General features: G+C 40.7%; 4 protein-coding genes across 5 annotated transcripts; 3 read left to right on the top strand and 1 right to left on the bottom strand.

Annotated features, from left to right (window-relative positions):
- The first annotated feature begins 616 nt into the window (after positions 1 to 616).
- LOC115406534 (interferon-inducible GTPase 5-like) lies at positions 617 to 8,401 on the top strand. The gene is made up of 3 exons (XM_030116639.1): positions 617 to 735; positions 4,403 to 4,978; positions 6,970 to 8,401. Exons 2-3 carry the CDS (start codon positions 4,411 to 4,413, stop codon positions 7,605 to 7,607), a joined length of 1,206 nt encoding a protein of 401 aa, XP_029972499.1. The 5' UTR covers positions 617 to 735; positions 4,403 to 4,410; the 3' UTR covers positions 7,608 to 8,401.
- A 1,535-nt stretch (positions 8,402 to 9,936) lies between these two features.
- On the top strand, positions 9,937 to 10,925 carry LOC115406655 (ribose-phosphate pyrophosphokinase 2-like). Its single transcript, XM_030116811.1, has 2 exons — positions 9,937 to 10,040; positions 10,375 to 10,925. Exons 1-2 carry the CDS (start codon positions 9,977 to 9,979, stop codon positions 10,923 to 10,925), a joined length of 615 nt encoding a protein of 204 aa, XP_029972671.1. The 5' UTR covers positions 9,937 to 9,976.
- Positions 10,926 to 15,513: 4,588 nt separating this feature from the next.
- gdf7 (growth differentiation factor 7) lies at positions 15,514 to 17,633 on the top strand. Its single transcript, XM_030117515.1, has 2 exons — positions 15,514 to 15,769; positions 16,705 to 17,633. Exons 1-2 carry the CDS (start codon positions 15,514 to 15,516, stop codon positions 17,631 to 17,633), a joined length of 1,185 nt encoding a protein of 394 aa, XP_029973375.1.
- A 625-nt stretch (positions 17,634 to 18,258) lies between these two features.
- Positions 18,259 to 23,134, bottom strand: ldah (lipid droplet associated hydrolase). 2 transcript variants are annotated; one of them, XM_030117021.1, is made up of 7 exons: positions 23,060 to 23,134; positions 22,067 to 22,212; positions 21,315 to 21,449; positions 21,044 to 21,213; positions 20,454 to 20,694; positions 19,459 to 19,541; positions 18,260 to 19,362 (listed from the first exon to the last, which is right to left on the bottom strand). In XM_030117021.1, exons 2-7 carry the CDS (start codon positions 22,203 to 22,205, stop codon positions 19,174 to 19,176), a joined length of 957 nt encoding a protein of 318 aa, XP_029972881.1. In that variant the 5' UTR covers positions 22,206 to 22,212; positions 23,060 to 23,134; the 3' UTR covers positions 18,260 to 19,173. The 2 variants fall into 2 exon arrangements, with proteins under 2 accessions (XP_029972882.1, XP_029972881.1); XM_030117022.1 differs by lacking the exon at positions 23,060 to 23,134 and having other exon boundaries at positions 18,259 to 19,362; positions 21,315 to 21,421; positions 22,067 to 22,152.
- Positions 23,135 to 25,229: the final 2,095 nt, after the last annotated feature.

The raw sequence follows: 25,229 nt of genomic DNA on the forward strand, positions 1-25,229 counted from the left end.
CACTATCTAGAAATGTTGCCTTAACAGAACAATTCTGGCTATATGTGCAGTGATGCGCTCCACTAATATAAAGATCAGATCCCTTTCGTTTCATTTCCACAGTAACAGACGCAGAGTTGCAGGTGGACATATTTCTATTTGGACAGTGTAAACTGTTTTATCCAAATGTATTTTTTTTTTAAAACATGTGTTGTAAAAAAAATGTAATCTTTTTAAATTAGTTTTCACATTATAACTGTGATTTGTGATTAGTCTGCCTTTGAACAAGTCAGCCAATCATAGGAACATTAAAAAAGGGACCCATTTACTGTCAAGTCCCAAAAAAAAGCTAATTTTAGACAGAGCAGAGTAAAACTTACCAACACAATAGGAAAGAAAACAAAAGATGAAAAAAAAAATTAAAGAGAGTAAAGAGAGTAAATGAAAACAAGAGCAAACAACAGGCAGCATGTAACTGCAGCCCACTTGATGCACATATTTAAAAAATGTTCATATGATCCATCTGGACACGTTTATTAATATCACACAGACAGAGAGGATTCTTTCACTTTCTGTTTCTGTTCAACAGTTTGGTTTCCTGGAAAGCCGCCTCCTCCTCCTCACGGACTCATATAAAGATCAGCTCCTTTTTGCCCCAATCATTCTCAAACAGACTGTCCTCCGGGTCTCTGTCTCACTGTAGAAACAGACAGACATTGTTTCTGCTCCAGCTTCTGGTCTGTGGAGGAAACCCAAGTGAGTAAAATTCAGTCTCATTTTGAATTTTGTGTAACAGATTTATCTGAGAAATAGAAGAAACCATGCTAAAGAAGTTGAATTGAAAGGTGTGTGTGTGTGTGTGTGTGTGTGTGTGTGTGTGTGTGTGTGTGTGTGTGTGTACGTGCGTGCGTGCGTGCGTGCGTGCGTGCATGTGTGTGTGTCCCACCACAACCTTAAAACAGAAGCAGGACAGAAGAATGAAGCAACTCATTAACCCTCAACAACCCAAATCCAACTGGGATCATAATACATACTTAGAAAAGGACATTTCAGACTATCTGTCCAGTCCAAAAACTTTCGCAATCTTCAGATTCTCAAATTCAGAAGTTAAAGGAGTGCACCACAAGTTACGTCAGCAACATTCCTGAACTGTCCAGACAAGAATTCCAAGAGATTTCATAATTGCTTTGATTATCAGTTTTCTTTGAAATTTGCAGAAAATATACCATTTTCATCAGATATTACTGTAAAGCTTAGAACATAAAAACAAATACTGCTTTTTGCGAGCCCTAGATGATTTACACAAAGGGAAGAGTAGGTTTCTTTTCTTTTGTTTCTTGTGAGTAGTGCTATATTCTTCTGTGGATTTCTGCCCAGAGCTTCTTGGCACCACTTGTTCTACCCATCTGCCCTCAGCGCCTTGAGAACTTGAACATGGGCTACTGACCACTTTTCAAACTGTTCACCAACTATTTTCTTTTGAAATCCCACAACTGACTGACAGACTGTCCTCTGGGTCTCCATCGAACTGCAGAAACAGCCAGGACAGTGTTTCTGCTCCAGCTTCTCTGTCTGTCGGTCTGTGGAGGAATTCTGAATGAGTAACATTCAGTCTCATTTTGAACTTACCTACCAGATTTCTCTAAGAAACACCTATGAGGTTGAACTTAAAGGTGAATGTGTGAAATCAAGTTTTTCGACTTGTAACATGAAGATCCTGGTATGGCAGTGAAATGTGGCCACCGTCCACCAGACTCCATACAACACAATGTCAAATGGCAGAAAATAAATCTGCAATACAAAAGAAAAATAATCTAAAAGCACATATAGTCAAAGAAATGGTAATATACAATAATCCTAGTTTCTTTATTGCTACGTGTGTGTGTGTGTGTGTGTGTGTGTGCGTGTACACATGCATGTTCCCTGTGATCATTTCTGTCTGCAGCTGTGTGTCCTGTAATTGTGTGAGTTTCCTGAATTTGTGTGTGTGTGTGTGTGTGTGTGTTTCCTGTAAAGGACTGTATTCATGTCAGCTGACATCAGTTGTAGGCCAGAAGCAGGACTGAAGGCTGGTAGGATTCAGATGGATTTGGGGTGATTTATTATATGGAGTAGTCTCATTAACCCTCAATAACCCAAATCCTACCTGCAGAATCAAAATACCGGTACTACTTATTTCATATGACTGGCTTCTGAATTTTCGTGCCATTCCGGGCGAGGTGTTCCACAGGATTTCACTCAAAGAACCAGTCCAAGTTTTCTTTCAATCTTATATTGTCATCACATCAGGTTTCAGTAGCAGTTCAGTTTAGATTTCTTGAGCCTTTTAAGTTTCTTTAGAATTCTATAATATTCTTTGGCTTTGTTGTTCTCCATTTCTTTGGGTGTCTTTAGTTCTCCAGGATTTCTTTTTGTTTCTTTACTTCATTTAGCAAGTCTTTGAATTTTAAAGTTTCTTTCAGTTTCTTTGGTTTTCTTTTACCTTTCTTTAGGCTTCCTTAGGTTCTCTAGCAGATTTTACCAAGTTTCTTCAGGAGGTTGTGCCAGGTTTCTTCAGCATTTAGGTTCTTTATCAGGGTTCTTGGGTTCCTTAGATAACACCAGGATTCTTTAGGTGAAAAACTTTTACAAGGAAAACACAAAACACAACCCAAATGACTCCTACAACAAGTAGTGTATTTTAAAACTTTCATAAAAGTTGCATTCAAAATAAAATTACTTATGATTTGGCAATAAAGAACCAAGTATTCTTAACAAAGGTAGATTTTAAATATTTAACTTATTTAATGCTGTTTAAACAGAGTTAAAAAAAATGCAGCTTTAAATCAAATGCTTTTGAAAAACAGCACATGGTCTTTTCAGTAAATGTATGACTTAACGTTCATCAGCATTTTAAATAATTATTCATTCTTGCATAAATTCAATAATCAATGCAAACTTCGTGCTTCCATGGAGAGAAAAAAACAAACATACATTAAACTTAAAGTTTGCGTTTGAAGCCGGAATGTCCCAGGCGCTCCTGAATGCAACAGACATTTCTCCGTGCAAGCTGACCGACATGTTTACAGAAACACCGAGAAATCGCAGCGCTTACCAGCTGTAAATCCAGTTGTGAAGAGTTTTTGCACAGGATGGTCACACAGAGGAACATCTTTTCTATTTTATTCACAGTTTGGGTGAGTTTCATGTGCAAGAAGGCTAAAACACAGGTGTCTCCTCCAGGTGATTAGTTCCACCTGGTCTTTCTCCTGAGAGGGATGGGAGGCGGAGCCAGCTCACAGGCCGTTTTGAAAGAACAGGCATCTTTGCATTTTCACATTAGCACAGGTGCCTTGCAGAGTGTGTCAGATCCCCGTCCTTTTTACGCAAATGAATGCACAAACAGTCTCCCCGGGAACATTGGTTTTGAACTTTCTGATGATTCCACCATTCTCATCCGACTGCACAAAGATCCAAACATGTCAGCCTTTTTTTGTGAAATAAAACACGTTGTTGAATGGTGTGATGTCCATCATATCATCTTTAAAGTAAAAAAAAAAAAAAAAAAAAAAAAAAAAACTAAAGAGATATTCTCAGACCCAAGATCAGTGGAACTAAAGTCCTGCTGTTATGCTTGACTCACCCATTGAGCAGGTCAGTTCATGTAAGTATCCTGGAGTTCACTAACACAGCTCCTCCAGTTGGAACGTCCATGTGGAGCGTGTGTGTTCCCGTTTACAGCAAAGATTGTACTTTTTGTGCAGACTCAGGCTGCATTGTTTGGACGAAAGCATCAAATTCTTACAGTACTAGAGAGCGGTACTAGAGAGCTTGGTCTGACATGGGATGGCCACCATACTGAAAGGTGAAAACCAGATTGGCTCATTCAGTGCACACGGCCATGAAGGTGATGGGAAAAACTGACTACCAATCCTACCAATCGACCACCAAGTCGATTTATGAACAAAATGTTGTGAGGCAAGCCCAGAGGAGAGTGACTGAACCATCACCTCTCCTTTACTCAAAAAACAAACTCCAACCCTCGGGCAGACGATATCGAATCCCCAACTGCAAACGCAAAAGTTTTAACAATTCATTTGTTCCAACCTCCATCAAATTCTTAAACAATGCTGCTTGAGGCCAGAGATTTGGCAACAATTTTTTATAGTGGTTTAACTAATTTTACCATGTGGTGTATGTATGTGTTCTGTGTCATGTGATGGGACATCTGCAATGCTGTTATGTAAGTGTAGTGGAGAGATATTTGTTCGTTGTCACTGTGACTGTCAGCATTTATGGCACAGTGACTGAACCCAAGACAAATTTACTGAGTGGGACAATAAAGTATATTGCGTTGTCTCAAATTGTATTGTATTTCAAGGCTTGTTTGTACCTTGAAATCTATGTATGACAAGAAAATGATGGCTATTCCTATTTTTCTCAGTTCCCAAGATGGACATGGAAGATCAGTGGGATGTCATTACAAGTGATGAAGTCACAGAAATTCAAGAAGAAATGGAGAAAAGTCCTGATAAAGGACTTGCAAAGATAAAGGAGTATTTGGAGAAGCAGAAGAACACTCCACTGAACATCGCCATCACTGGAGAATCTGGCTCTGGAAAATCCACCTTCATTAATGCTTTCAGAGGCATAAACGACAGCGATGAAGGAGCCGCCCCGACTGGAGTTGTTGAAACCACAGCAGTGGTCGAATCGTATCCTCATCCGAACCATCCCAGTGTCAGGCTATGGGATCTCCCTGGTGTTGGAACCCCCAACTTCCCAGCTGATGAGTACTTGGAGAAGGTTGGATTTGAGAGGTTTGACTTCTTCATCATCATCGCAGCCTGTCGCTTCAAAGAAAACGATGTGAAACTCGCTCTGGACATCAAGAGGATGGGGAAAAAGTTCTACTTTCTTCGTTCAAAGATCGACAGTGATATAAGCAACGAGGAAAAACGAAAGAGAAATTTCAACAGACAGAAGACTCTCGACGACATCAGAGAAAACTGCATTAAAGGTAAGTACACTTTATAATTCACTGAAAGTATTTATCATGTTCAACACTCAGAGGATTTTTTTTTTCCTTGTTGTTTTGAACTGCCATTTAATTTAAAACAGAGAAGTTTTGTCTACTTGTGAAACACATCAAAGAGCAAAGAAGATGTTTTGCAGCTTCTATACTTAATGTGACTAAATCAAACAGATGAGGATTGAACCAGAGAAGCAACATTCCAACTTTAAATTGAGGCACACCTTAATTCCCTAAAGGAATGAATTCATCTGAAATCTAACACGAGTTACAGACTATGAATTCAATAAAATAACCAGACATATTAAAACTTTACTGTCGAAGCACAGACATACAGCGTACATTGTGGAGTTGTGAAAGCTTTCACTGACTCTATTTGACCTGCTGTCCTGGGCATGTGCAGTCACTCATGAGGCTGAAAGGGGAAATGCCAGAGAGATGATATCAACAACAAAACTAGACACTCCCCTTAACTGCTGCAGCACGTTGAGAAGCTTCTCAAAGGAGCCCCTCCACCCATTAAACATCTGGTGCTGCAGCTGTAACAGGCACTGATAAATGTAGCAGAAGAAGGAAAGAAAGCTTAACAGTAACATGATAACATTCACTCCCAACCCCCACTTTTTCTTTCTGTGCAGACTGACTCCATCCTGAGACCCTTTTCTTTGAGGCATTTACTGAACACAGCAACACATCAGTTGTTCAGTGTTTTCAAAAAAGTTATCTCAACAGAACACAGGAGCTTTCTCAGCTCAAACTTGTGGCAGATAACAATGTTCACGCTGAATTCAGCTCACAGCAGAGGTCAAATTTAGGGGCTTCAAGTTCACCTCTTCAGGTCATTCCTGGAGAGGTTTACTTCATCCAGTCCACAGTTTAGTTGTGCTTTAAACATCAACACAGCAGCACTGCACTAGGACTGAAAACCAACTAAACTGAACTAAACACAGTTTATGTGTTCTAACCCTTCCTCCTTGTTGAGAATGGGCCCTTGGCTCATTTCAGTTATACTCTTGTATATTTGTGTCATACTCTGGATGAAGTAATTATGTCACTAAAACACCTTTAACTTAAAACCGGGGCCAAAACAATTAAGTTTCTTGTAATTATTTGAGTAAATGACACTTTTTCTTCAAAGCACAACAGCAATCTTTTTATCAAACTAACAAATTCACACTTTAATTGAATAAAGTAATGGGAAACAAAAAACAGAATAAAGAAAATATCAGTACCCTTTCAGTGAGAAAGTTAACACAAATGTGAACAACAGTCCAATAACCAATGTTTTTCTTCACCAAATAAAATATTTCACGCAATCAGTTTCTCAGTTTCACAGCCATAAACGATCAAAATAAAGCTGGCACTCCCTTTATAAAAAAGAAAAAGAAAAAAAAGTTGGAGGCCTAAATCGTGGCTTGAGAACGTTGGAACCCAAAACTTAATGGTCCAAACACTCCAAAGAAATGAGTTGTTTTCATCCACTTTCCTCGAGCGTGCGTCTCCCCTCTCTTCCTGTGTGCGTAGCACCTCATCTCCACGTCAGCTCACAGGACCAAAACAACCTGGTTTTTAATCAATTTTACTTTAAAATAAAATCACACTTTCTCCTTTTTGTTTTACATGATGAAATAAAACTTTCCCTTTTACAAACACAATTTAATATGAATTTGACAATTTTTCAAACATGATAAAAACATCTGATTTTTAACAGCCTCTTAATATTATGTTTTTAAATCAACCACAAACTATGTATTTTAAATATATATTAACATTTCAGCAGAGTTACACATTAAAACAGTAGTTTTGTCACTTTGTGCCAGTCAGTAGTTTTAATACCAATGTCTCCACCTGCAAAGGGCAAACATTTTCTTTTTGAGCAAAGAGGGACCAACAGAAAAAGTTTGGGAACCACTGGGTTAGAGTCTCACTGTTGTTGCTGTTCAAATCTTTCCAACAAGATGATTTTCTGTTTGACGCAGGTCTTCGTGATCAAGGCATTGAGGCTCCACAGGTCTTCCTGGTGTCCAGCTTTGAGCTCCACCTGTTTGATTTCCATTTGCTGGAGGAGACATTGGAGAGAGAGCTTCCTGCACACAAGAGGAACGCTTTTCTCTACGCTCTACCCAATATCAGCAAGGAGATCATCAAGAAGAAGAAGGAAGCTTACCAAGCTCAAATCAAGTATCACGCTTTGTTTTCTTCTGGTGTGGCAGCTGTACCGGTCCCTGGACTTTCCTCTGCTGTTGATCTGGTCTTGGTGGTGGGCGTTGTCACGCAATACGTGAACGGGTTCGGGCTTGATAAGGCGTCACTGAGGAGGCTTTCTGACTCCTCAGATGTACCATACTCTGAGCTTGTTTCTGTCATGACTTCAAAACTGGGAGGAACAACAATCACCCCAGAGCTCATCAAGAAGCTGTTGAGCCAACTTGCACTGGAAGGAGCATTAATAGCTGCAGAGGAAGTATCCAGATTCTTCCTTTTTATTGGGATTCCAGTATCAATGATCCTCTCTGGTGTTTCCACTTACAGAATTCTGAATTTTTTGCTCGACCTGGTTGCTGAAGACGCTCAGAGAGTGTTTGAAAAGGCTGTTGAAAAAAACAGTGAAGTGTGATTCTGTGGCACATCTCAGAGTGGTGTGCACTCAAGTTAATCTGAGCAGATTAGATTGGAGTTAAATATGAGTGAAACACAAGAGTGTGATCTGATTATCTTTTTAAACTGTATGCAATGATAAGGGCTACACATTTATTGCAACAGTGATTTGACGTATATGATATTTGTTGAAACACCTGAACCAGCATCAGCAGCAGATGTCTTCAGATTATGGTGTGATAAAATTTGTAGGAATAATAACTTAAAACCATATAAACGACAATCCATAGGCTACTTATAATTCTGTTAGTTTTGTTTGAGTCTTTTCTGAGGTATACTAGAGCAGAATGAAATGTGCATATTGATAGTCTTTGCTGACCTCTAGTGGTCATTTTGAGAATTTACAACCAGATAAAATTCAGATTTCAACTTTTTTTTCTTTGTTTCCAGTTGAAAATGTTCAGCAGTCATGTAAGAAATTTCCTTTCATTCTTTTGTTGCAGCTCATGTTATCAGTTTGGTTTGAAGAGACAGTGATGTGTTTTCTTGGGTCTTCAGATGGATTATTATTGTTTGTATGTGGGCACATTGAGGGTCCATAACTTCAGTCTTTCAGATTTTGATTATTTCTGTCAATTATAAATGAACAGCGATCAAAAATCTTTTTACCCAAAAGTGAAAGTCAAGCAATAATAATAATACACATTTTTGATTCAAATATTTTTTTAAGCGAGCTTCCTTATTTTATTATAAAATCATTTGTAACAAGGACATATATTTTATTATACATTAATAAAGACACCTTTGCTGTCATCATTCTATCTTTCTTCAACAGTTGCTTCATTCGTGTTTTTGTGTGGTTTTATATCAGTGCCAAAAGGTCCTGAAGAGGTAAATCGTACATTCTAAAAACAAATGTCTAGACTCAACAAAAAAAATCAGCGCAACAGTTTGCATTAGTCTTTTTAAGTTATGGCAACCTCATTACAAATTACATTGAACCACCAAACTATATTGCTTTGAGTGAATTCATTTTTTGTCATCAGTCAAAGATCGTTTTAAGTACCGCTTACTTAATAAATGCAAGATTTTTATGTTGATAACTCAACTTAAAAATCTATATTACTTTGGGTCAATTCATTTTTTGTCATCAGTCAAAGACCATTTTAAGTACTGCTTACTTAATAAATGCAAGATTTTTATGTTGATAACTCAAATAAATTGGCTGCCCACTTTTAAGTAGTTAAAATGGTCAGTTTTTGTTGAACCTTAATATGGTGATTATTTGAGAATACAATAATGTCATAGCCAATATGGACTGATTCTGTACAGGCAGACACAGGCCTTCAATAACCCCAGAGGCAGATGGGAACTGTTCTGTTGAACTCTGTAATACCCCTTTCCCAATACTTAGGTTCTACCACCCCCTCTTGTTCACATGAATACATTAAAGTCTGGGAACTCACCATCCCCTCTCCCCCACCTCTCCCCCTAACCCCCTCGCATCCCACCCCGTTCTTCAAACATCTCTCCCCTGCACAAACAAAACCCTATATGGGATCATTTTACCCAGCCAACGACTTCCAAAATCGGCCTTAGATATCAGCCATCGGCTGATTTTTTGTTTGTTTTTTTTTAAATCGGTATCGGCATCGGCCTTTAAATATCCTTTATCAGTCAACCTCTACACAGGAACCAACCACAAATACTTCCACCAGTCTTCAGGAAGTGCTGGAGGATCAGAATTCTAACCCCAACATGAGCAACACACAGGAAATGGATCTTGACGTTCTGTCATCGGTTCATCAGCTTTGAAAGCCAGATCAGAGCTCTGGAGTCTAAACAGAAGCAGCTGAACTCTGACCTCCATGAGAAAGATCAACAACTGAGACACAAAGAGGAGAGGATTCAGGACTTGCAAAAGAGGCTCCAGTCACAAAATGAAGAGAATGAATTAGACTGTGGCCTCTCGTCGCCCCCTCGCCTCACCTCACGCTCCCCAGTGCAACCCGCTCGACTGAACGAAGCTCTGGACTGCAGCAAAATACCTAATGTCAAAATATTTAGCGGGAGCTCACATCCAGACTTTTCTCAGAAAATAGCAGACCGCCTGGGTCTGGAGCTGGGAAAGGTTGTGACGAAAAAATGCAGCAAAGAAAGAGACATGCGTGAAGATCGGAGAGAGTGTCCGAGGAAAAGATGTCTACATCGTGCAGAGTGGCTGTGGGGAGGTCAATGACAATTTGATGAAGCTGCGGCTCATGATCAACGCTTACAAGACTGCCTCGGCCTCCGGGGTCTCTGCTGTCATCCCCCTGCTTTCGCTATGCCCGGCAAGACAAGAAGGACAAGAGCCGAGCTCCCATCTCTGCCAGATTGGTGGCCGACATGTTGTCTGTGTCCTGCGCCGACCACATCATCACTATGGACTTGCACGCACCACAGATACAGGGTATAGAGCCCTTTCCCTATAGGGCTGCTACACTTTGAGTTCTTGAGGGTGTAGAGGGAGAATCGTTTTGACGCGTGCCCGCACGGCGCTTCAATCAAAGGGTCCACACTCTCTCCGCGTTTGGGTGCTGTGACCCATTTATTTTCCATGTGACAGTAGTTCCATGATCCATACAGCACGGACACCCTCCACACGCCGCTTGGACACGGTGAAAGACTGTTACCTGTCCCTCTATCCACACCTGCCCCTGATCACCTGTGTGCTCCCTTTGTACTTCCCCTTACTGCTCCCCCTGGTGGTTAACTAACGAAATGATAAATGGCTCCTACACAGGGATTCTTTGATATCCCGGTCGATAACCTGTATGCAGAGCCAGCTGTACTGATATGGATCAAAGAAAACATCCCTGAATGGAAAAACTGTATCATCGTCTCTCCAGATGCCGGAGGAGCAAAGAGGGTCACCTCGATAGCGGACAGACTGAATGTGGACTTCATCCTGATTCACAAGCAGAGAAAAAAGGCTAACGAGGTGGACCGCATGGCTCTCATTGGAGATATGACAGACCGGGTCGCCATTCTCGTGGACGACATGGCCGATACGTGTGGCACAATCTGTCATGCTGCTGACAAATTAATATCTGCTGGTGCCACCAAGGTGTATGCCATCTTGACCCATAGCATATTCTCAGGCCCTGCCATTCAGCGCATCAACAATGCCTGTTTTGAGGCAGTGGTGGTCACCAATACAATTCCTCAGGAGGAGAAAATGACGCATTGCCCCAAATTTCAAGTAATTGTCATCTCCGTGATCCTTGCAGAGGTTATTCGTAGAATTCACCACGGCGAGTCTGTGTCATACCTGTTCAACCATGTTCCCTTGTAACAAATGGTATCGACCACTGGGTCTGAGGAATCTGCTGAAGTGTCGGCTGGCTTGACTGCAGTTCCAGAAGCAACAGAACAAAAGCACTCTCCAGATGGCCAGTTTGACAGATGTGCTTCAGCCTGGGTGGTAATCCTTTACAGCCCAGGATAATCGTGAGTATATTCCACTGAGTATTTTTCAGATGGAGTATTTTCCAGCTTGGGCACGGCAGGATCTGGTGGCCCTTCTGTGAGGACAGACTCAGGGTGTGCTTTGGTGACTGTAGTGAAGGCTCATGTTAGTTTATGATGTTTGAAATAATTTAGTTAATAGTTTATGTGAGTCTTCTCTGCCTTTCATGGTGAAATGTTATCACGTGTTTCTGTTTATTTGTTTCTTATGTTCTTTGAATGTGAAATACCTGAAAGTTCATATGTCCTACTTGTGTATTGTAATTGAATGCTTCCAGTGTATCTTTTTTATGTGCGTTCTGGGGCATTGTGGGGGAAGTTCTCTCGTCCTACATGTGCGGATGTAACTCAGAGCACGGGAGCGGGTACTACTTTTTTCGTTTTGTTGGCCGCTGGTGTGGAATCTAATGAAGCTGGAGCTGGAGCTGGAGCTGTATAGTGTGGACTTTCCAAGAAGAGATCTCGTGGCGGTAGGGTTGCCAACTCCCAGAGATTGAAATAAGGAACGCCTCTCGCGGGCAGCTGAAAAAAACTGGGTTTTTGGGGGGTGAAAAACACATATATAACAGCATTTTGCCACAGTTATACCTACTACAGACTATAAAAACACATTAGGCTACTGTATTACACCTACAGTAGCAAGATTACAATAACTCATGATCAGCTTGATCAGTTTGTATTTGAGGCCTACAGTGAGACAGTTATCATTCAAGTATCATCATCATGATGGACAGCAGCTCTCAGCCACTGCACCGGACGGTAGAGGAGCTCAGCAGCTCCTTCAGAGGAGACTGAGACCCTCAGAGCAGGAAGGAGCTACCACAGGTCTCTCATCCCCACCGCTGTCAGACTGTACAATTCTACTGTGTAGAATATGTGCAATAATCCTGGACATTACAGTATCCTGCACCCCCCCCCTTAAGAAATTCAGCGACACTTTATCATCCATTCACTCTGCTGTATCCATTCACTCCGCTAAAACATATTGTACATATTATATATCATACTGTATAATTATATATTGCATCATATATTGCATATTGTATTGTATATATTGTATATAATATATATATCCTGTTATATTTTTAAGATTCAGGTTGTACATACAGTTAAATCTTTATTGTCTTTTGCTTCTATTATCAATCCTAGTATGATTTGCACTATCATTTGTTAATTATTGCACCATTCATTACTTTTGCATCCTGCTGTGGGTTCTATGAGCCGATACACCTGTAAATTTCTCCACTGTGAGATTGATAAAGTCTTCTATTCTATTCTATTCTATTCTATTCTATTTTTATTGTTAAATGTGCAAAATAACATCAAACAGCTGCTGTCTCTTCTGGATTTTAACATGTTCTTTTTTTATTTTCAACTAAAAAAGTGCAAAATCAAAACTGAAAAAACTTCTGAACAAAAAAACCAACAAGGTTCCGTTTCTAAACTGAAAACACTCCACAGTCTGCAGCAGCAGACACACATCAATGAACTAAACATGATATATCCGATATGGAAACGGCACAAACTTACGTGTCTCTGGAAGCCATGCTGCTGCTTTAATGTTTTGATTTCCTTCTTCCCATGCGCTCTGTGACCAAACTGACTACTGGCCAATGAGCTGCCGTAGCCTCCGAGGAACGGTCTTTTTTTGACCAATGAGATCAGAGTGATTCTGTGTTGTCGAGCCATCTCTGTCAGCTCATTGGTCACAGAACGTCAGAGAGCCGGTGAACAATTTACCGTAAGTTTTCAAAAAAAAAGCGCAAGTTCCATTTCTCACGTTTTGACTCTCACAAAAATACGGAACAAAGTGCGTTCCTTTTCAGCTCAATACGGAACGCACACTTTTACATCCAAATACGGAACGATTCCGTTTTTCAAGGAACGGTTGGCAACTCTACGTGGCGGCGTCAGCGCGCTTGGTGTGCGTATATGAGGGATGCTACCGGCTAATTAGCATTAGCTCGCATCGTCGGCTGATCGTCCACAAATACCAAGGTGGTGAGTAACAATCGGAGTTCGTTCGGACCTTGTCACTGCCAGTGGATTATCATCGTTCGGGACATCAGCACTTCGCCCCTCTGCTTCGTTTCGGCCCACTGACGGGCTGTCTGCAGTGCCGCAACTATCGTCATCGTAATCGTCCTCAGCTTCCAGGACCTTCGTTGTCAGCTTCCAGGATCTTCGTCAGCTTCCAGGACCTTCATCCAATTAACGAGCTCCACCCGGCCGCAATGGTATCATTTAATTAGAAAGGGAATTTGATTTGTTTAGTTAGTTAGGAATAAGACATTTTATTGTGGTATTGCATTGTTTGATTCTGATCATTTTTTATATAAATATCTGTCTTCATGATTGCCATCCTGTCTCCCTCCCCAAGTTATTTAGTGGAGTGTCCTCTTTACATTTCAAGTACATAGCGGTACGCCGGTGGCTGTACACAGCACCGTATTTTGGGTTTAGTTAACATACAGTCCTTGATTTAATTTTAATAACCGCCATTACAATTTTTGGTCCTTCAAGCCGGATTATGATACAATATCAAAATGCAGATTCTAAATCCAATTTGCAACTGCAACCTTAAGAGAAAATGTTCAGATCATTAATAAAATTCAATGAATTGAGAAGAATCCATACTTCCATGCACACACACACACACACACACACACAGTCTCGTATTTCTATCCTTGTGGGGACCTTCCATGTCTAGCCCCTAACCCTGACCCTTACCCTAACCCTAACCCACACCACAATAAAGCCTAACCCTAAAGAAATGTTTTTGCACTTTTACTTTTTTCAGTAACAACAACATGGTCAAGAAAACACTGTTTCTCCTACTTAGGACCGGAAAAAGGTCCCCACAAGGCACGTCGTTTCACGTTTTGCTATCCTTGTGGGGACATTTGGCCCCAACAAGGATAGAAATACGAGAACACACACACACACACACACACACACACACACACACACACACACACACACACCAGTAGTAAGATAAGGTAAGATAAAACAGTGTTTTACTAGAGGGAAATTTCAACTTTACAGCTGCAACAGGATACAGGAGAAATGTAAAACTTCCAAATGCAGTAATTAAAAAAAATGGCAATAAAAATTCAAGCATACAGTGAAAGGTAGTTACAGTTATGGCATGTGTATGTAAAAAACTTCCAAATGCAGTAATTAAAAAAAAAAACCAATAAAAATTAAAGTATACTGTAAATGGTAGTTATAGTTATGGCACATATATTAGATATTTTACAAATGGGCAAATGAGACATAAATTACAACAAAACACAACTCTGGCTGAGTAGATTTGATGGTTTTGGTTCGCCACCAACTGGCATCAGAATTTCAGCTGCTGTCATAAAAAAATATGGCCATAACAGAAAAATGTTGTTTCTTCAAATTGCATAAATATACTTTTGATCTTGTTAATACTTGTTAAATGGCATTTTTCTTGAGGATTTCTGGTTTTACATGTTAAATTCCAGCAGGTGTCACTGCTGACTAGTTATAGATATGTCAGTTAATCAACAAGAATATGTTGTATCTTTTTTGATGAAGACGTTATTCCATCTTCTCAGTCTGAGAGTCGGAGATATGATGAAGTTTGAGGAAGTGTGCGCTCATAAGAAAATTCCATTTTTCATCTGTTTATGACTTGGTTGTGACTTGGTTGATGACACATGAACAGAGAACTGTGTCAAATTACCTGTTGGTTTCCGGTGTGCCTGCTGATTAATCATGTCTAATTGAACAAACAGAAACTCTGAGGACTTACTTCTTATTTATGTAACACACACATTTTGAATGGCCTTGGCAGACTTCAAATGAACCATTTTAATCGCGATTAACTCCAGGATTGGGGTGCAATTACTTGCGATTAAGAAATTTAATCGTTGCCCAGCTCTATTACATATCAAATGTCCCCCCCAAAAAAAACATTTTTTCGGTGTGCACGGATGGGGTGGGAGCCCGATTAATTTTTTTTTTTTTTTTTTGCTTCTTGCAAGCTGACTCATTCACACTCATGGACAACAATGCACCTTCGGGTCGCACCAGAAATGTTATTTCTACCCTGAATTACTTGATTCTCTTGTGCGTAAAAGTCGTCGTGACTTCTGTGATCAGCCAAGAAGGTATCAAAGATGTTCCCCGTGATTTTCATGCTGGCTGCTCAATTTATTTAAGGAAGAAAAAATCAGCACCTCTGACAAATTTCATCCAAACTCTGCCTTCATGTTTGGTTGTGACGGACGCAGGGAGGGCGCTGTGCGCTCGTGCACCTTTCCACAGGTGAAGAAGAGAGATGAAGAGCGTGATGATGAGGATGATGAAGATGATCATGTCAGCCAGTTTATCAGACTGGGATCCTCAGGTCTCGCAGTCCCGCTTGTGGCTTCGCACCTGCCGCGATGTCTGTGCGTCGGACGGCTCGGACCGCGGCCTCTCTGCTCTGCGTCGCGCTCTGCGTCAGGGCGCAGTGGAGCGGAGCCGCCGCGCGCACCGGCGAGAGGAGGACAGACCGCGCGCTGAACGGCACCGTGTTTCTCCACGACTACATGATGTTCCTGTACCGGACGCTGTCCACGCTGCAGCCCGCGGACACGCACGCTGCAGGCCGTGCGGGGTTTGCCAACACGGTGACGAGCTTCGTGGACCAAGGAAAAGGTCAGAGGACCGTTTAAATGTTGTTTAAAGAATTCACTTCAGGTTGGAATTTATGAACTGTTTCTTCAGTAATCACCTTTAACGCCTTTCAGAACGGGAACCATAAACAACTAAACTAACATGCAAAAACAGCAAAGTGACATTACTTCTCTGATTATTATGTCAACACTGGAATTAAAAAGATCGTGTCACATGAAATTATAAAATCTTCATTTAAACAACCAAAAACAAACTTCACAAATGGTTTAATAGAAATTATCAATAGAAATAGCAACGGTGACATGAAATTTATGAATTCATAAATGAATTTGTTCAAATGAAATGTGTATTTATTACTACTGTGCATAAGTTTTTTTTTTAAATTTGTAGTTACTTTTTGGATATTCAATTAATCCCTTGTGGGGTATTTTATGAAAATGAAAGTGTCACTACATAGTTTGGAAAATATATTTTCTGTACAGAAAATAAAATATGAAGAAATCCTTTTAGAATAATTTTCTTAGAATTTAGCAAATCATGTTGTAAATTTTCATTGCTGAAATGTGTCCAGATCCCTTCATCTGTTTACATTTTCAGTCCCATTACAAGTCATTTTTGAATCAGTGACACCTCAAAGTCCATACTATGTAGAAATGTGTGTGTTTATGCTTAAAGGTGACATTTTTGGCTTTCAAGAAAATAGAATAGAATTGTTTGCAACAATGTTGAAGTCTGTGCTTAATTTTCCTCATTCGCCTAATTGGATTAGAAGTTATGACTGTTTGAAACCAGAGATGATTTTCACACCCTGGCCTGATGTAGCATATCCTGAGCGCAGTGGTCGGTGGGAAAGAACCAAACTTCACGGCCCGATAAAGCAGCTTTAAATCAGAAGGATGGTTGAGATTTTCCAGAATGAATCAAGTGGTTTTATCCTTTCTCCCTCTCATTTGCAGACCTCCCATCTTGGGAGAGCGGTCAGCGGTACATCTTTGACTTGTCCAGCCTGGTGAGGGTGGAGCAGCTGGTGGAGGCCGAGCTGAGAATCCTCAGAAAGCCTCCGACCGACCTCCTGACCGCCCTCACGACCGGAGGAAACCTTTACAACATCCGCCTGTACTCCTGCTCCCCGGAGGGCGCGTCCGAGAGACAGCTGCTGGACTCCAGAACCGTGGAGGTCCTGGACGGCGGCCTTCCCAGGTGGGAGGTGTTCGATGTCTGGTTCAGCATGAAGGCCCGTCTGAGGAACCCCACTGATCCGCCACAGGCCTGCTTCCACCTCCAGGCCATATCTGAGCTCACCAACGAGGTGGCCGACCCGCTGCTGCTGGGGCTTGGCAGGCACGCTCGGCCGCCGCCGGAGAAAGCTCTGCTGGTGACCTTCCTTCATACAGACACCAGCGGGAACCTGTTCACTGAGATTATGGAGAAAAGGCTCCAGGTACCTCAGAAACCTGCCCCAACACGTGAAAAGAAGAAGCGGGGCCACGGACGCAGAGCCGTGTCCAAGCGGTCGTTCGGCGCGTCGGGGAGAAGAGCGGCAGCCGGAAAGAGATCCGGCCGCAGGAGGACCCGCTGCGGGCGGAAGCCCCTCCACGTGAGCTTCAAAGACCTGGGCTGGGACGACTGGATCATCGCCCCCCTGGACTACGAGGCGCACCACTGCGAGGGAGTGTGCGACTTCCCCTTGAGGGCTCACCTGGAGCCCACCAACCACGCCGTCATCCAGACCCTCATGAACTCCATCGACCCCGACATCAGCCCGCCCAGCTGCTGCGTCCCCTCCAAGCTCAGCCCCATCAGCATCCTCTACATCGACTCGGGGGGCAACGTGGTCTACAAGCAGTACGAGGACATGGTGGTGGAGAGCTGTGGATGCTGGTAGCACCAGCCATGGGGATGCTTTTCACTCATTCTGCTCATATTGTTTTACTCAATTACAATTTCAGGGAAAATTCCACATATTTATAACTTCATCAGAGAAAAGAAAAGTATGTCAACAATGGTAACAATAATTTTAATTTTTGATTAGGAATAATGTGAAAATGCACAAAATGTATAGATGAAATATTGCGAAAAAAAATGTCAAGTTGTATGGCTGTAGCAGAAAAGTTGAAGTGAGATGTCAAAAAAGGTTTATCATTAACAGAATATTATTTATATTTGTAATTTTCCCATCACCATTGCACCTTTGTTCTGGAAATGCTAAATAAAAACAATATTTATGCTTTTTTAATTAGTCTTGTAAATGATTTCTATCAACAGACTGAGAATGACTCATAAATAAATACTGAATGAAACTTGAAAAAATATTGTCTGAGACCAAGGGTCCACATGGTTCTACCAAGAACATTATATTTACAACTTTTCAGAAAATAACTGGAAAAGTCCATTATCCTTAAGGTAAGTAACCATCATCATGTGTTCATCCTGTTTCAAAGAGAATCAAATGTCCCAACAGGCCAAAAACACCAAGAATTTCCATGTGAGGTACATGTGCTTTTATTTCCTTCACTGTATTCAACAAGAGGCAGCTCTGGTTTTTTAGTGGCACAATAATCCACCGGCGAAGACATGACTGATAAAGATGTTACCCAAGAACACAGGAATAAATGGTTTATGAGTTGTGTGGTGCGCTTCCTGAAGTGGCCACAGAAAAAAAAAAGAGTTATCTGCTTGGCTAACATATCCTTCAGTTATGTTAAAGAACAATGCATCAATTTTTAGTATCTATAGAGAAAAAAAATCACTAAAATATCTCAATACAGGAAGTATAATACTGATTGCTTGAAATGTGGATTTTCATTGATTTATTCTGATGATCCACTACCAGAAAGTGTTATTGGTAACAAAACGTTGGCTAGTATTTTGGTCTTAGAACAATTATCTCTAAACAGGGGCAGTCAAAAAAGGAAGACTGGTTGATTTGAGATTCTAGAGTGTCTTAAAATATTTTTCTTTGACATGCAAATCATTTTTTGACAACCTCTGATCAGGCAAAGCAATGAGCCCCTCCAGTTTGTTCAGCTTTGGGAGCCTCTGCCATCAGGTCCAGTGATTCTGATTCTTATCTCATTGTGTGAGAGAAAGAGTTTTATATGTTTCATACAAACATAAGCAAAGTGCTTTCCAGTTACCCTCCTCAGTTTGGAGGCTGATGCTGCCTAAAAAAAGCTTCTGCTGAGTTTTTTTTATTTCCTCTGTAATCAAAAGTTTAGCTCAACAGTCCCCGGTAACAAGGGCAACTGCATTTAGATTTGAGCTGACTCTAAAATCTAATGCATGTCATTGATACAAATGAGGTATATAAATTAGTCTTTGTGTTTCTCTGAAGCTAAACCATTTGTTCTGAACACACTCGGTGGTCCCTGTGAGTTTGGCCGTCGTGTGTCTGCTGCGACAGACGCAGGAAGTCAAGAACAAGCTCATGTCCTCAGGTCTCCTCGGATCCACTCCACCACCATTCGGGCGACTTCCCGCCCTGCGTCCAGAACAAAGGCGTGCCGGAATCCGTTCTCACACAGTCTGAAGTCTCCGTGAGGGAAGTCTCGCTTGATGTCATGGAAAAACTGCACAGGGCACCAGTGATCCGGGGCTCCATAGTAAAATATGAGCTGCAAACACAAACACAAAGTTTACTGCTTGGTTTTAGATTCAACACACACTAGTGAACAAAATGTGTGAGTATCCAGTTTTCCTTTTTTTCTTGCCTTGTTCAGATTGTTCTTGATGGTGGTGTTATCCCGTTCCAGAACTTCCCTCATTTCCTGAGCGCCCATATACATGGCATTGGCTGGAAGTTGGGGAAAAAAACCAACAACAGACCTCTGGTTTAATGACTTTTGTTTCCAAAATGAAATAAGACACAAATATGAGAGTTTCTTAAATTCTATATCAGTAATTGCTTGAGTTCCATATTTGTTTTTTGTGCTGCAAATAGGCACTAAAACACAAGCGTTCTCTTCCTTATTCCTAACAAATGGTTCCATCCTTTAGATGACTTCTCATTTCATTCTCATCTCCAGGACAATGTCAATACTCATTTCTCACAAGTCAAAAGGCTCAGCTACACAGCCTGCAGTTCTTCCCTCCAGCTGAGTTCAATCGGTGTTCAAACTGACAGTTTTCACAACTGAACTCGTGCTGGACAGCTGCTGTAACTGAATTCTTCTACTTAACCCTTGATCACAGAGCAGTAGTAGCTCAGTGGGTTGTTTTCCAATAGCACAGTAGCAGGTTTGATCCCCCATCATCCTCCTGCACATATGTCGAAGTGTCCTTGAGCTAGACACTGAACGCAACCTGGATCTTGATTGCAGGTGTGAATGGGTGAAACTGACTAAAGTGACAGGCTTTGAGGACTGTTGAAACTGTGAAAAAGTGAGTAAGTGATCATGTTTGGTAACTTGTGTATCTATCAAGTTTTACTATCAATGGTAAACTGAAAGAAACTAGAATATAGGAAATAGAAAGCTGTGTGTGAGGGGTGCATGAATTAAGTACTCTGGCCTAACATCAAGAAGGGCATCAGTCTGAATACAGACTAAGATTCTTTGTGATGAGTTTGCATGTTCTCCCCAAACACTTCAGGATTTTTTCCAGTTCTTCCACTTCAAGTTTAAAAAAAAAATGCATTTGTAGTTAAGTGATGACCCATTGTAAGTAATACGAGAGCCATAGAGGTGAAAAACAACACACGACTCACCTGCGCTGTCTCCACTGAGCAGCCCCACAGTGGGCTGGAGGACAAAATGGTCCAGGGAGCGAATGCCGCCAAACACCAGTTTGATCAAACTGGTCTTGAGGCTCTCGGGCAGCAGCGAGAGCAGGAACAGGGGCAGGTAGGCCACGTAGCGCATGCGACACAACACGGGGGTCATCACCTTCCCCTGAGGCGTCTGAGCCATGCGCTCGATTGTAGGAAACAGCATGACAGCCTTCAGGACCTTTAACCGAAAACAGAAAGAGAATAGAACAACATTCAGTCTGACAGACTTCAAGCGACGACAGAAAACAAAGCAGGGAAATATTCGCTTGACGATTAGGGAAACTCCCTGAATGTATAAAAAGGGATTTTTATGTTATTTGAGAGGAACATGACAGAAGTCGAGGCTCTCCTGTTTCTGTAAAGTCAGATTTAATAAGGAAACTAAATAAATAAAAAGAAGAACCTGGGTCCCATGACATGAACTGAAAATGATTTAATATATTTACAAAATCATGCACCAAACACATATTTCTTTACTTTTTGTATTATGCACCCCTTAAAAGGTGCATATGAAAAAGTAAGTTCACCTTGAGTTCAGGGTTTCTCTTCATTATCTCCAGAATAATGTAACAACCGATGGAGTGTCCCACCAAAACCAGGCTGGTTTCTATGGGCACGTGTTTCCTGATGAATGCCAGCTTGTGCTCGATCTGCCCGTTCAGACCAAACACGTCGTTCTCAGCTGCTGAGGAGGCGTCTGTGTTTGAAACGGAGGGAGGAAAAATAAAAGGGGGTTCAGCCGATTAAAATCTGTCATTCTTCCATTGTGTCAATAAGCGGAACAGTGAGGATCCACACCTTCGACCATGTCCATGGAGACTGGGGGCACACAGTGGCCAGCGTGGCTTACAGCCCACACTGGGTGACTGTATCCAAACATGCTGTGAATCGTCTGCATGAAGGTTCTGTAAAAACCGACGACACCTGGGTTACCTGGATGCAATATGGCAGAAAGAACAGCATATTTCTCATCAGTTTAAAATGTTGAGGTGGATGTAAAAAGGTTGTATACCGTAATGCCACCTGAGTTAATAGGTTCTACTTTATTTTAACTGGCTGAAAACAAACTTGATGTTTGTAACTATTATTTAATTTGTGGTCTGTTACAAAAACTAAGGGGTCTGGACTTCTAGCTATGTGAAAATAAATAATTTGATTGAGGAGAATGACTATTCTGGATTGTTTTCATTCATATTGGCGACATTTATGAAGGTATTTCCTACTGAATGATTGAATTCGTATCATCCACCACACCTCTTTTGTGATCGACTATCTTTATGCTTTTGCATAATAAGTTGTTTTTCTGTTGTTTAAAACCTTTGGTTTTCTTTGGTCTTATGGTGAATTAACTGAGTTAATAACAAAATGAAAGAACAGGACACAAAAAGTTTATATAAAATGCCAATTGGTGTTGTGAATCTATACCTGCAGGGGTTGTGTGTGGTTTTCTGTTTTTCTGTTGTAGATGGAAGACCTTCCTGCCTCTCGCCCGGTAAAGCGAGAAAGTGAGCTACGTGGATCTCCCATCACAGAACATTTTATCATCTCACCTGGAATGATGAGAAAGAGCACCTTGTGTCCTGACTGTAAGTGACAGGAGCCAAATTTAAGGACCTCTGTGGCGGCTCCACAGCAGTAAATGAAGTCTGTGTGCGGCTCGTCCCTCCTGTCTGTCACCGTGCTGTCCATCTCTTGGCTGTCGACAAATCGAGAGAAAACAAGAACAGAGACTTCAGATTCAACATTTTTTGTGAAAATTATGTCCAGAATTTGAGACACACAGCTGTCAACCAACCGCACTTGTTATATATGTGTTGTCCAAGTCAGTTCACTAGATTTCACTATAATTTTGAAGATACTGAGTTTCTATTTCATATGAATCATATCAATATTCTAAATAACAAGTACACAGCACTTTCAGATTATATCTTCTGAGTTCTGAGATATTGGGGTTCAGAATCTGGAAAACAAAAAAGTTCTGCCTTGAAAAAAAGTTACCAAGTTACCAAAGTCAGTAATTTCAAAATGATCATATCTATCCTACACAGGTGATGACATCTCATCTGGCACTTTCAACATATTGTGACAGCTAAAACACTTGCATTTTTGGGGACACTGATAATGTATTTGTGGCAAAGAAAACGGAATGTGTTGATTTCACTTGGAGAGAACCCCATCACCCCTTCCAGAAATGATATTTTCATCCATACTTCATATTGACATGAATGAGGCGGTACTGTAACTGTAGCTTATCAACAGGGTCCAAAGGTGATGCATGCCATCGAGGTAAAAGGTTAAAACGGGCTCAATATACCATTTCAAATCCTTGCAAACAACCTTTAGAGCCTATCTGACGGCGCTCAGATTTACAGTATCAATTCTGAATGCAGCATCATATCTTCAGACATGTGAGCATCATTAGCACAAACGTGGGCTTTAGACTCGTTAAAACGACCAACTAGAGGCTGACGTCAACTTTCCAACACGTAGCAGGTTTACTGATGGAGACAGGAGGGAGTCCAGCTCGTAAAAGTATCATTTACCTTATAAAAACAGGTTAAAAGGTGAAGTTTATCCTCCCCATTGACAGCCTGCTCCTCTGTGTCTGACTGTCCTCCTGCTGCTTCCGGCTACGCTCTGATTGGTCAGCAGAGCGTGAGGCGTGATTACGTCATCCTCAGGGTAAATTACCGCCTCCTGGTGTTCAGAACTGTAGCTGCACAAGGAAGCTTTCCATAACACCTTGCTGTGTCAGACAAAGTTTTTTTTTTTAATGTATTTATTTATTTTTATTTAAAAAAAAAATGATTAGAATAAGAATAATCTCTCTGGCACCATTGAGACTCATTATTTTAAAACATTAAAAACAAAGCAATTAAAAAGACAAAATAGGATGGTAAATGAATTAAAAGCTCATAAATTTATTGGTAATAAAATACGGAAAATATATTGTTTATTGAAAGGCCTAAGCAAATAATAGTGCTGTAAGTCCAAATTTTGATAAAAGTGAGTTTGTCAGTAGTCCTCAGGTGTTAAAGAAATTGTTGCACATGTGAGGAGCATAAAAAAAACAATTAGCTTTACCTGATATTTATGTACACTTCAAGATGAGTTTTATCAAGGAACTTTCGTACAATTCCAAGATACAAAGCAGCAATGCAAAATAAAATGAAAAACACATTGGTAAATTTCAGACGCCTTCTGTCCCTCTCATCTGAAATGGGGTCCAAAGGCCCAAATCCTCATGTTTTAGTGGATTCACGTCCTGAAACACTGAAGATGAACAATATCAGTTCATTCTTCAGGTGGTGGACGAGTCGAATCTGAGCAGACTTGCAAATCACCTTCACGTGGTCTGTTTTACTGACCTTTAGTGAATAACTGTGCACTGTTCTATCGCAGACCGGTTTCTGATGGAAAGTCAGATGGTGAACTTCTGCAGGTGGTGACAAAGAAAGGATGCTCACCAGGGATTAGAGAGCGAGAGAGAGAAAAAACACACATGACATTTTAACTAATAAGGATACAACCTAAAGGTGCTGATGACACCTGCATACCAGTGTCTGCAGACATTTTAATTATAACAAAGGTCACGGGGGAGTTGAAACAACATTTTCATTTAAAATATAGAAGATACAGCGTTAATAAAAACTGGAGGGTTTTGTTTGCTTCCAGTCAGCTTCCATCAAAATGTTAAAGTTTTCAACAAATATATTTGTATATAAACAATTTCAAATATTTCTCTCATAAACCAGAAGTTATAATTTCAGTATTTGTTTCAATTGACTGTAAAAAAATGAATTTAGAGCTACTGTGAAGGTTTCAGTGTTGGTAGATAAATCATAATAACCATCCCGCTCTGAAAACAAGTCACAATACTACTGTAGTAAATCACATTTACTTCTTTACAACTGTAAAAATCCATTGCTAAACAGCTGAAAATATCTTCACCTGATATATTACATTGAAAATGCAAATAAGATTTAATTCTACCCCTTCAAAAAAAAGAAACAAGCTTTTTAATTAGTTACAGAAGCTTACGCAGAACATTGAAAAAATTCTTCAATTCTAATACTTCATTAAAACTATATTACAAAAATGAATTGCTTAATAAATACATTTCAGTTGAATGAGTCGCTACATTTGCAGTTAACTGAACATGAAAATGTTCAAGGGAATTGCTGCAAACATGTCTAAAGAGTAAAATGCACAGGAGTGAAGATACACCCCGATCTTCTGAGCTGCACCCGTCTGAACTTCTCTTGAACTTTCACTTATTAAATTACCTTGAATCACTCACATTCACCAAAAAGCCAATCTGTTTGCAGGAGCATGTTGTGTGCAGGAGGCCTTTTGTTTATGCAGGTTGTGGACTTCCTCTGACAGATTGCACAGTGTCCCTTTTGTTCAGTCTGGGCTTCGTCATGACAGCGTCTGAGACGGCTGTCCACACCTCATGTGGACAAAGAACATCATTCTTTAACGCAAATCATTAAAATACAGAGCCTGGCTTCTCTCTGAATCTGATATGTGACAAAACCACAGAGAAGTTAATCATATGTCTTACAAAACCAACTTCAATTCCTTTTCTGGTCTCCAAAAACCAGCATATTGGTTTTTTGTTTGTTTTTTGATTTTTATTAATTACATTTTTCTGCTGAAATCCTTCTGTCAGATCATTTCACATTCATTTTCCGAACAGTGCCTTCATAA

The sequence above is a fragment of the Salarias fasciatus genome, chromosome 19, assembly GCF_902148845.1.
Source record: "Salarias fasciatus chromosome 19, fSalaFa1.1, whole genome shotgun sequence".
NCBI classification, from domain to species: domain Eukaryota; kingdom Metazoa; phylum Chordata; class Actinopteri; order Blenniiformes; family Blenniidae; genus Salarias; species Salarias fasciatus.